This window comes from Epinephelus lanceolatus, chromosome 23 (genome assembly GCF_041903045.1).
Source record: "Epinephelus lanceolatus isolate andai-2023 chromosome 23, ASM4190304v1, whole genome shotgun sequence".
Classification (NCBI taxonomy): Eukaryota; Metazoa; Chordata; class Actinopteri; order Perciformes; family Serranidae; genus Epinephelus; species Epinephelus lanceolatus.
Window position 1 is genome coordinate 11,202,015 of NC_135756.1, and position 12,269 is coordinate 11,214,283.

Here is a 12,269-nt window from a genome sequence, read left to right on the forward strand (position 1 = left end):
ACTGTGGAGAGGTAACAGGAAATGAGTAAGAGAGAGCAAACATCTCCGGTCAGCCCTATCTTAGGGACGCTGCAGCTCATAAGTCAACTTTTTAACCTCTAATCTACAGGAGCGGCTGTGGTGTGTAAAGTTGTAAAAAACGCTGAAGATGCTTATGCTGAATTTTTCGAACGATTCATTGCTTTATAAAATAGGTTGGCTTAGGAGTGCTGCTTGACACATGCAGGTTTCAACACAGGTGCTCTTTGGATCCATATGTGACCAGAAAAGATGATTTGAATAATTGATTTAATTATGAAAATAATATTTGCTTGCTGTGCTGTGAATTTTACCTCTCCCCTGGAGCACAGCCTTTGGTTGTAAACTCACCACAGACACACACACACACACAAGCCCATGTCGAATTGCCCCTGAACATTGCCCTCTCTATTTCCGCCTGTATGAATATTCATCTAATTTACATACTAGTTGGATGTTTCTTCAGGCAGTTTGAAGGTCAGAACAGAGCGATAACGCCACTGATGCACATTCTGAATTTGTTAAAATGTGTTTTTCCTCCTGTAATATATCAAACTGAAGCCATTAAAGGCAACATTTCATTCATGTAAATCTCCTTTTTACAACCCTGCCACATTAGTGTGATTCACAGTTTTAGATTTGGCTCCTCACTAAACCGCTTCAACACTTTAGCTCGCTGTGTATTCACACAGGAGCATCACAAGTACTTCCTGATACTGTATTTAAATCATGTGGCCGCCAGTCCTCACGTTCACATCCTCCTCCCTGTGCAGGAGCTGTCTGAAGACCGGGAGCTCGGCGGGTTAGAGGAGCAGGCAGCAGACGGACAGACCAGACTGTCAGACATCTGCAGCGGCACAGCGGACAGCAGCATGGCGTCCATACCGGAATTCTACGCCGGCAAGAACGTGCTGATCACGGGAGCCACGGGCTTCATGGGGAAGGTGCTGGTGGAGAAGCTGCTGCGGTCCTGCCCCGAGGTCAAAGCCCTCTACCTGCTGGTCAGACCTAAAGCTGGGCAGTCCATGCAGCAAAGGGTCAGTGACATGATGACGTGCAAGGTAAGAGCTGATTGTGTTGACTTTATATGGTTGATTCAACCTTTCAAAGTTACCCACTGTAGAACTTTCAGACTATTAACACAATTAAAAGTAACATGAATACAAACATGGAATACATCAGTACATTAGACCGATGTCTTTTCACTTCAAAAACAATTCCTCGTCATATAATTAATCCAGGTACTTCCAAGGTTAAGTACATAACACACAGGTAGAGAGGTAAAGTATGACTCCTGATAGGGCTGCAAAATATATCTTTCTTTTTTATGGTCATCAAGATATCAACTTGCATGATAAATTCACAGTGCAGTGTTGCACTTTGAATACAGTTCAGTTACATTCCCTCTGTAGTCGCAGCTTTGTCCGATACGTGCCAAGCATTTAACTCTCTGGCCAGTCAGACAGAACCATCACCGTTAGCCATTGTCTCATTGGGTAGAATCTGCACACGTTATTGAGGCTTGTTGGACTTTTGTTTTTTTTTTTCTATTTTGGATGAATTCTGCAACGATGGCGTCATGTTTTGAATTCACCACAGCTGTGATTCAGCTTCTCAGCAGTGGCCAAAGCCCATGTGTATCCAATGGAAAACACATACAGCCATCCGCCTCACCAAAAAATGTGATTTCTCAAAAACAAAGCTGAAATAATTAAAAGTAACACCGAAAACAAACCAAGCCGAGGTAAAGTGTGACTTACAGCAACCGGGAGGTGTGTTCATGTGTTTCAGACGGGAAGAAATTCTTTGTAACACAGGTCAACATGGGACCAGAGTTTCAGGATTTTGTTGATTGATTGACTGTGGGTATTCTCTGGCCGCAATTCACTGCCAGAAATTAAACTATCCCCAACTTTTAGTTCGGCTGTACCTCGTCGCAGAATCAAACGGCCGCAGCTCTGAGTGACCACCGCAGCCTTTAATAACCATGGCATGGCAGCTCACCACTGCTTGGTTTGTTTTCAGTGTAGTGGTCAAAGTATAACCCTATAGTATCCTTATATTTTTCAAAGCAGTGTGTTGAAGAAAACTGAGGATATTGGTTAGAGAAACTTTGAAATAGGAAGTAAATGCACCCAGAACCAGCTCCTCTTCCAACTCCTGCTACTCTGTTAGATACCTGTTAACCAAACTGTACTGGAAACATAGATAAGGTGACGGAAAGTCTGTGCTGTGGACTGCAAAGACATGTCAGTCTGCCTTATTCCTTCACACTTGGTCTGCTGCTTGAATCAGATACATGTATAACCCTAGAAACATAACATCTTCTGCTGTCTTTCACTGCAGTTTGAACAGGTGGGAAATGACAGATCATAATGGCTAAACACTCTCATCCTCGTTTAAAACACAGCAGTCAGTTAATGTGGACGAGCAGCGAAAAGAGCCATTAGTTGAGGAAGTGCCTCTGAGGCCATCACACCAGGTGACACTCGGTGTGTTTGGACGTTTTGACAAGTGGGCTGTTGATTCAAATCATCATTCAATACCAGGGTTGTCGAAAAGGCATTGCGGCTGTAAGTATGTTTACAGAGAAATAGAAATTTGCCTGTGAATTACAGCAGCAGCTGCTGTTGCCATGGTGAAGCAAACCTAATGACCCCAGAAGAGTCCAATAGTTTGTCTTTGAGTTTCAGCAGAGAAACAGTCGGAGAGCAAAATGAGGAGTCTGATCAAGAGTACTAAAAGGTTAACTGAACTGGGAGCTATCTCATTGAAATCATCCGGGGTGTGGTGAGAATGAGGAGGGTGGATAATAATGGTGGGAAGGTTTTAGGATGGAGAGGAGGTAAAGAAGAGAAAATCAGATAAAGAGATGGTGGGGCGAGAAAGGAAAGAGGTGGAGGAGACAAAACCAGAGGGAGGTAAGGGGGGGAGGCTGGGCATGAGTTCCAAAATATGTGGCGTCAGCTGTATCAAGCCAAGCAGCAAAGCATGACTCAACAAAAACCTCCCAACTATGTTGGACTTAATGAGAACCAAAGCATTGACACTGGGTGCGTATTGATGTGCTTGGAAGCAGCTGCTGCTCTGCTCTGCCCGGGTGTTGTTGGCCTCAAACTGTCAGTACACCTAAGAAAATCACACTTTCGCTGTATTCCCCTTTCTCTTTCTCTGTCTTCCTTTTAAGTAGCATCTATTTTTACCACTCCCATTGAACCTTGGTACTGCATTCATTACTCTACTCACTGCTGTGATAGCAGCCGAGCAGCAGTTTGAGAATTTGTCCCTTAATTTAGAAGAGCACTTGTGTTTGTTCAACCCAGTCTCCGCGATCTCTGTTGGCATTGTACATTTCTGCAAACCATATATAACGTTTGTATGTTATGATGTAGCGGATATGTTGAAACGTTTCTTAACGTGACTTAACGTGGTTTTGGTGAGGCACCAAAACCACTTGGTTATGATAAGGAAAAGATCATGTTTTGGGGGCACAATCACCGCTGGAAATGCAGCTGACATCTGTCTAAAAAACATGCTTCTGGTGGCACAGTAGCTTCTGGAAATGCACCAATATCTTACAAAAAAAAGCCGTTTTCTGTGACACAGTCACAGCTGGAAATGGGACATATGTCTTACAAAAAACACCTGCTTTTGGTTACACAATCACCGCTGGAAATGCAGCTAATGTCTTGCTATAAACACGTGCATTTGGTTGCAGAATCACTGCTGTCTTGCTAAGACACATCTGCTTTTGGTGGCACAGTTGCTGATGTATATGCTGCCAACATCTTTCTAAAAACATCCACTATTGGTGGCACAGTGACCGCTGGAAATGCCACCTATGTCTCTCTTAAAAGACCTGCTTTTGGTGGCATGATTTCCGCTGGAAATGCCACCAGTGTCTCGCTAAAAAACAGCAGTTTTCTATGACACAGTCACCGCTGGAAATGCCGTCTGTGTCTACCTAAAAACACCTGCTTCTGGTTGCACTATCACTGCCAGAAATGCAATGGATGTCTCACTAAAAAGCACCCACTTTTACTAGCACAATTGCTGCTGGAAATGCTGCAAATGTCTCGCTAAAAAACCCTGCTTTTGGTGGCATATATGCTGCCAATGCCTTGCTAAAAACACCTGCTTTTGGTTTGCACAGTCGCCAGTGGAAATGCAGTCAGTGTCTTGCTAAGAAACATCCACTTTTGGTGGCACAATCATAGCTGGTAATTATTCAGATGTCTCATTGAAAAACGCCCGCTTTTGGTGGCATGTTTGCTGCTGGAAATGTAGTCAATGTCTTGCCAAAAAACATCTGCTTTTGGTAGCAAAATTGCTGGTGTAAATGCTGCCAACGTTTTTCTGAAAACACCCACTTTTGGTGGCACAAGCACTGCTAGAAATGCTGCTGATGTCTTGTTGTTTGATGATCTTGAACGGTGGTCTGCAGTGGTCTGCAGTTTGGAAGCCGTCTCACCCAGGTGTCACGCCACCTATCTCCGCCTCCATCTCCTGATGGCAAATTCAACTCCTATTCTTTACGTCAACAACCACATAACTTTAGAGATGTTTATGATATGAAATGTGACGTATCAATAGTTTGCAGAAATGTACGGTGCCAAAACTTTCTTCTAGCTACTGAGCTGTTTTATTTGCCCTTTTCTTTACACCCCCAAGGTAAAACGTAATGCTCGGCCATTCAGGATTCACAGAATACCTCTCACCCTGTAATTAGTTCACTCTCACACAACAGTTCTGTTAAAGTGCTGCTTAACACCCTGTAATTTCTTTACATCAGAAATGGGGAGAGTGGGCGACAGAGAAAGGACTTTATATTATATAAACACCTTTTTAAAATGCATGTTCCTCCTCTGCTGCAGCTTTTAAGGCAGAAAAGAAGCAGTGATAATCAAACAGTTCCTCTTAACCTGCGTCTGTACAGTATTTGCTGTCATGTCTGCAACAAAGCAGACGCTGGTGAGCTTCACAAAGCTGTAACAGAAGAGGAGAGGATAAAAGGTTTAGCTCCCAGCTCTGCATCCCACAACAGTGTCACACAGATAATTAAAAGTCCATAAACCAAAGTTCCCGTTGCATGTCAGTTAGCGAGTATTTAACCCACTTCATCTTCACAGATATCGACACATGATTTATCTACTGCTAGTGTTTGCAGTATCTACCCCCTCAAACAGTTTTCCATTGGATTTGGCATCACTCTAATCGCATCCGCTATCAGGACACTGCCTGATGCTCTGCCAGTGACAGACTCACTCACGCTCGGTCCACATTCAGAAGTGATGTCATTAAATTTCCATGACCGAGCCTCAAGTACCAATTGGTATTCATGGCGAGTCCTCAGGTCAGTATTATTCTATTTAGAATCGGCATAATTCATGAGGGAGAACGGTGGTTTTGTCTCTCGAGTAGCCTCTCCTCTCATCCTTCAAGCCAGGCCAGTATCTTTCTTACCACCTGTTGCTAGGTAACGACCATCAGATCTGTCCCGTGGTGTTTTTGTCAAGGGATGCAATCAGGGGAGCTGCCCCGAGCAGGAGAAGGGACAAACCGATAGGAATCTCATTGTCTGTGTGCATCTCCACCGCACCGACTCTGACATTTAAGGCTGTCTGTCTGTGCGGAGGCTACTTTGATTCAGTGGAAATGTTTAGATGCCTGCAGGCCCTGGTGCGGTGCCAGGCGCTGAATGGCATGTCAGGCACTTGATACAAGTAGGCCTCTGGGTACACAGGGCCTCTCTCCTGCTCTGTGGCATGCTATTTCCACCCACCAGCGGGCTTTTGAACGCGGTAACAGGCCGCGCAGCATCTTCATACGGCTGAAGCTGCAAAGGATGAGATCAAGCATTTTGGTGGAGATGTGGGAGGTTCAATGGCTTTGAGTAGGATGGGATCTTGTGGAATTTGCCTACAGAGCAGGATCCTGGATGAGGGAGTGGTTTAATGGTATACAGTAGAATGACTATTGATAATTGCTTTAGAGGCTTTTCAGTGACAGCTGTAACACAGATGGTTATACGAAATGATATATCTTGTGCATGTATAGTGTGTAAAAAAAATAATGGGTGGAGCCACTGTGATGTCACCCATTGGTTTGTGGACTCCTGTTTTGAAGCCTTGAGCATTGTGGCTGTTGCCATCTTGGATTTTTGGAGCCAGAAATGACCATATACGTATGAGAGGGTGGAGCAAACCCTAATGCTAGCTGCTAGCTTTGTTAGCGAGGTGCATTTACAGCTATGGTTAACTGTGATAATGCTAATGCTAAATTTTCCAGGAGAAACAGGCTTAAAACTAAATCTACCCACCAGAAAAACTGAACATCCGACTCCTTAGGAGTTAAGTTATAGAGACCCTAACTGTATTTTGTACCAGGCTGTAAACATGTTTATTTAGTGGGCATTTTAACATGGGGGTCTATGGGGATCGACTTGCTCTTGGAGCCAGCCTCAAGTGGCCATTAGAGGAACTGCAGTTTTTGGCACTTCTGTGTTGACTTCATTTTTCAGCCCCGGAGGTTGCTGCTTGGTGCTGGCTGGATTATGATTAAAAGTGTGTAGTATTGGAAACATTTTTGATTGACAGAAGATGAATCAAAAATTAATTTACGTTATTTATGATTTTTATTAACTTTTCCAACACAAAGACCAGGCAACACAAGAGTTATTCTCAATCTCCGTCATGTCGAGGATCCTTAAATTGAAATACATTAGGTCTTTGCCCTTCATTTGATTAGACTTCGCTTCAGGGACCTCCATCTGAAAGGATTTTGGTATGTAGATATGATGAATGCTAGAATTCCATAGTTGTTAATTACACTTGAGGGGATAACCGTGGAGGTGGTGAAACCTGTAATCAGACTAGTCACTGAAAACAAACTGTTCCCCACTTTTCTAGGGACCCACTGGAACTATCTCAAGGGCCACTGGGGTCCCTGAACCTCTGGTTGAGAACCACTGCAATACATCATCCTCATAGTAAAGAGAGCTGAACATTTTCACTGTAAAAATCAAAATATTTCACTCCTATTACCTTTTTCTGCTTTATAAAGATCCAAAAAATAACTCAAACTTAATAGAAATTCCCCTGACGATTACAGTTGTCATTAATTTCTACAGTTCAGCAAAATGAGTTTTTTATTTGGCTCCTCCAATGGTGGAGAACAATCTTTGAAGTGCCAAAAAAGCCTGCACAGTAATTAATTTATCGAGCAAAAAAGGTCCCACTATGTGCCGATTCCAGCTTTTTCTAAATATGAGGAATTGCTGATTGTCTGTCTTCTATTTGTTTTAAAGTATTAAACAAAATATTTAATGATAAAGACCATAAGATGTGGTTGAAAGTTTAAACAAAGCTTGTGGTGGACATTTTTTAGTTGAGATGATTGTATGAGTTCTATATCTTGTCTGTTATTGTGACATAATTATTAGATGTCACGTCCCTATCTGGAAGTTTTGATATGGATATGCATTTTAAATGTAGATTAATTTCCTGCTTGAAACTCAGGAGTCCCAGTTTAGGGGCTCCAAAATATCTGGCAGCACCCCTGCATCTAACTCTCTCTGAGCAAATACTTTACACCCAGCACTGCCTCCTTTCACAACATTGTCTGACTAAACAAAGCCTTCCTGTTTTACCTGTATTACTAATGTACTGTTGCTGGTTGCCAGCGTTTACTCTCCATATTTGTTCAAACGTGTGGTCTAATGGACCGGAGCAGAGCGGAGCGGAGCAGGTGAGAAGTTCAACAAGTCTTTTATTAGAGCAGATGTGTAGCTGCTGCTTTAGTAAACAGAAGTCAGCTCCACTGGATTATTCCAATTCTCTTTTAATTATAATATCTGTAAAACAGCTGACAGAAAAAGACAAATCACAGACATGAACACACAAAAGCAGATATCAAGTGTAGTAGTATTTTTTTAAGCCATGTTGACTCATGTTGGTGTTCCTCCTTCTTTACACTCCTCACGTTGGCATGATGTCAGCACACCATTAACTGATTCATGGTCTGCCTGGACTGTAAGATGGAGAGATGGCTGCTGATGACTGTGTTTAAACACAGACTTTATCTCCAGTGGTGGAATGTGGAGGAACTAAACACTCGTACTTTACTGGAGTATTGACACGTCATGCAACTTTTTACTCCGCTAGCCTCTTAAAGGCTAAAGTGAACAGATACATTTTTTTACCTTTCTATTAAATATTTAGCGAGCTAGCTTCTCTGATATCTATAGGTAGTTTGTTACATAGCTTTGGGACGTAACTGACAAAGGCTACATCACTGATCTTATGGCTGTTGCTGGGGACCTCCAATAAACCAGCAGCAGATGATTGCAGTGATCTTTGAGGCAAATAGTTAACAAGAGAGTTAGCAATGTAGCTCTGTCCCAGTCCATTGAGGGCTTTGTATACCTTTGAGGACCTTACATCAGTTCTAAATGTAACAGGAAGTCAGTGCAGAGCAGCTCAGACTGGCCTGATGTGCTCTCTCCTCTTGGTTCTGGTTAATATGCGAGCTACGGAGTTTTGAATGAGCTGAAGTCTCTCAGTGTTTTTTGGGAGGCCAGTAAAAAGTTACAGTAGTCGAAATGGCTTGAAATAAAGGCATGAATCACTTTCTCAGCATCTTTTTCATTTAGAAATGATCATACCATGGCGATGTTTGTGAGTTGGAAAAATGTTTTTGTCACTTTGTTAATGTGGGACTTGAAGCTTAGATCTGAATAAAGGATCACGCCATTGAGAGGCTGTGTCACAAGCGCTTCATGCCTGACATGCCTGACATATCTGTCCAGCTGAAGTCACCTCATGATGATGTCACGGCTGATGCAAAGGAAGTAAGCCACACCTGGATCTTCATAAAGGGTTGGTATGAGTTTAAAAAAAGATAGGGTGTGTTTGTGCAGTTATTGAAGTGATTCAAAACTTGTGAGCTTCATAAGATGGACACTAGTCCAAGTTAGCGACACAATACGATGTGTCGTCACTTAAGTGCAGATATTCATCTTTGAGTTAAGCAATGTCTTCCTTTGTTCTGTGAAAGATGGTGCGTGTTTAAAAGGCTTGCAGCTGCTCAGTTTTTAATAGTGGTGCATTTTAGACACGCATGGATGCGAGGTAACAAACAGTACAAGGAGGTTTATATATGCACAGGCACAGTTGCACTTACTTCCTTTTTCGGCCTTTTGTGCAGTTTCAGATCCATGACTGAAAGCAGCCCTCCCTATAATTATCGGTTGGTTCACAGAGCGTGTGACTCTGTGTTGAGTGTGAGAGTTGTGCCCCCTGCTCTGTGGCATTCAGTCCTTTGCCCATTATCGCACTCTGATCCAACATGACTACATTGTTGTATTGATTTCCTCGTGTTTGCAGCCAGGTGATCTTTGCAGCAGTATAAATATTCAAGATTTATTGATTCCCGCAGCTGCAGGCTCTGACAGGCTGCTCTACTGTATGTGTTTCCACTTGTGGAGCTGCTTGGATTGTTAATGCCAGCTGCCAGCGCAGGCATACGTCTAAGCAAGAGCAGACCACTCTTGACATGCTTACCTGCCACTCAGTCCTGCACTCGCTTGAGGCCTCCGTGAGCTAAATCCTGCAGATGATGTGTGGCAGCGTGTTTAAAGCGCATCAAGCTCTGTTCAAACAGCAACTTTTAGGGACAAGAGCGAATGAGGTGACTCGGGGCACTTGATGTGCTGAGTCTCGCTCAGAGACAGGGGCTCTGAGGATAGGCTGCAGCTGCCAGACGGGCACATTGCGAGGCATCCACTGCTCATCTGTGGCCGGTTGGCATGCAGTGCAGCAGGAGAGCAGACTGAGAGGCAACCAATAACCCTGCAACTCCTCCCTGGAGAGAAGGGCAAGGGGGAACCAATGCTTTGGCGTATAATTAGGCCGCAAATTAACTCCAGTTTATGAAACAAATTAGCACATTAAACGTCGCTGGTGAAGTCATTAAGGGAGAGGAGACATGCGTGGTGAAGACTTAGTCCTTCAGGGGACTGTTGTAGCACAGCCCAGTGCCTCCACAGCATGTGCAGAGTCTGCCAACCGGCTCTCCCTCCCCACATCCATATGGCTCCACAGATACATGTGGCACAAAGCCCTCTGAGATGGGATGTAGTGGTCCTCTTTAGAAAGTTTTAATCTAACCTACCTCATTTTATTTTTATCATTCCTACCATTACATAACAGTCCTATGCCAACGTTTCTTAGCTAAAACTTTGGGGTAATAGTCCTGATTGTGGTGCTCATGGATTGATTACTTATCAGGCCTATTGGGTACAGACAAAGGGGCCTGAAATGTCAATACCCCACTGGCCTTCGCCTGCAAAATGTCACCCAAATGAACACATACTGAAAATCTTCAGATGCTTCAAGCTACAGGAATTCCGAAGTCCATCACTCTGTTTTTCTCACCCAACTAGCTACACCGCTTCCTCAGACTGTCCTCCACGAACGATCCAGACAGATTTGATTGTGTTTGTTTGTGTGGGTGTTTTCTATCAGGTCAGGATGAATGAAACGCTGTTAATGTCCGAAAAAGCGGGCAGAAGATCGGTGGAGGTTTCGGAGGCCTGGTGGCAGGACAGACGAGAAGCTGCTCTCCATATCAGAGAGGATCATGTTCATCAAGATTACAACCTGCAGCTGCTCTGTCTTCAGATGATAAACTCTGACGCAGATCTGATACAGAAAATCAGTCTGTTTCCATTGCGGTTGCCTGTAAAGTGTGTTTCCTTCGTGTCAGGACTCTGAATGACCATCAGTATTACGTTAGATGGAAATGGTTCCACAATACCATGTGTCTCTTTGGTTGCCAAAGATTTCATCACAGTTTTTTGTGTAATCTTTGGTTTGACGGCCGCAGCACTGTGCTTTAGACCTTAATGTTGTTCACACCCCTGCACCGCACTGTTCAGAAGAACCGTGACACTTCAGGGCCTGCAGATCATCTCAGAAATGAGGACTTAAGAATAGACGTGAACCAGGCTGCTCTGAGACTTGGCTTTACAAAAAACTTGTGACTTCAAAGCAAACTCATGGACCCAGTAAATTACCTGGAACAATAGAAATTGAGATGATCGTATCAGTCAGGTCGTGCCAACCATAATTCGTGACTACCGCCAGTCAGCAAGTGTGGGGAAGTCCGGACATTTGGATTCAGCCAAACAGAGATGGGCCACTTTCGATTCATGTCCTGTATCTGTGTCACGTTGGTTTTAGCCACTGCCCCGCCCCTTTAGGAGACTAGCGACGGTCCTGAGTCCATTCACTCCAATGGGAAAAGTGAATGTGAGGACAGATTATGACTGATTCCTTCGACCCCTTGTCCCGAAAGTAAATATTGGAGCGAGTTTTCACAAGCCCCGACTCCTCTAAACATTCTGACACTGAATTGGCTTTTTTCTTTTTTTCTTTTCCAGACAGACAGATTAAGAGAAAATTAACTTTGTTCGAGACATGTCTCTGTTTTAGCAACATACTCTTACGAGATCTGGGAACAACTGATGTGATCTTACACTCCACTGATATCAGACTTTAAGCTAGCAGATTAAAACCAGCGGCGCAATAAGGAACAAACATTACAATTTTACTGTAGTATATTTGCTCTAACATCACATGAGCTGTGTCTCAATTCAGGGGCTGCATCCCTCGAAGGCTGCATTTGAAGACCAATTGCATCACATTGGCATGACCAAGGCTGTTGCATTTCAAAGGCTCCTTCAAATGCGGACGAGAAATGCAGCCACCTTTCCCAGAATTTGGAGGATGCAATGGATGAATCTGTTGTGGCCCAGTCTATCCCAAGATGCAATGCACGCCAGTGACAATTATATATTAAGTTAACTAACAATTTTTAACTAGCTTTATGGCTATTAACATTACTATTAGCTAAAAGCACACAGCTTAAACAATCTTAATTTAGTAAATATACCTGAAAACGGTCCAACAGCGTATAATATATGAAGCGGCAGTTTCTCCGGCGGTGAATCTCCTCAAGTATTAATTAAAAATAACTATATAATAACAATCTCTGGGACCATGATTTAGGGCGAACTAACTTCTAGCTTACTCCTTCTTTCATCAAGTGCAGCTGGCTGTTAGGTAACAGGAACAGAACGGGTTGGGTGAGAAAAACTGGTGATGCAACCAGGAAATCCTCCAATCTAGACTGTCCCATTTAGGAGACCGTTCGGTTTGGCTGATACGGTAATCGAAGGATGGCGGTGGCCG

General features: G+C 43.5%; 1 protein-coding gene across 2 annotated transcripts in view; it reads left to right on the forward strand.

Moving 5' to 3' along the window:
- Positions 1–12,269, forward strand: part of LOC117249176 (fatty acyl-CoA reductase 1) — an 82,379-nt gene that overhangs the window by 35,968 nt on the left and 34,142 nt on the right. For both annotated transcript variants that reach the window (XM_033614620.2, XM_078165302.1), the window contains exon 2: positions 792–1,079. In XM_033614620.2, the coding sequence (XP_033470511.1) occupies positions 792–1,079 (288 nt within the window). The remainder of the gene's footprint in view (positions 1–791; positions 1,080–12,269) is intronic.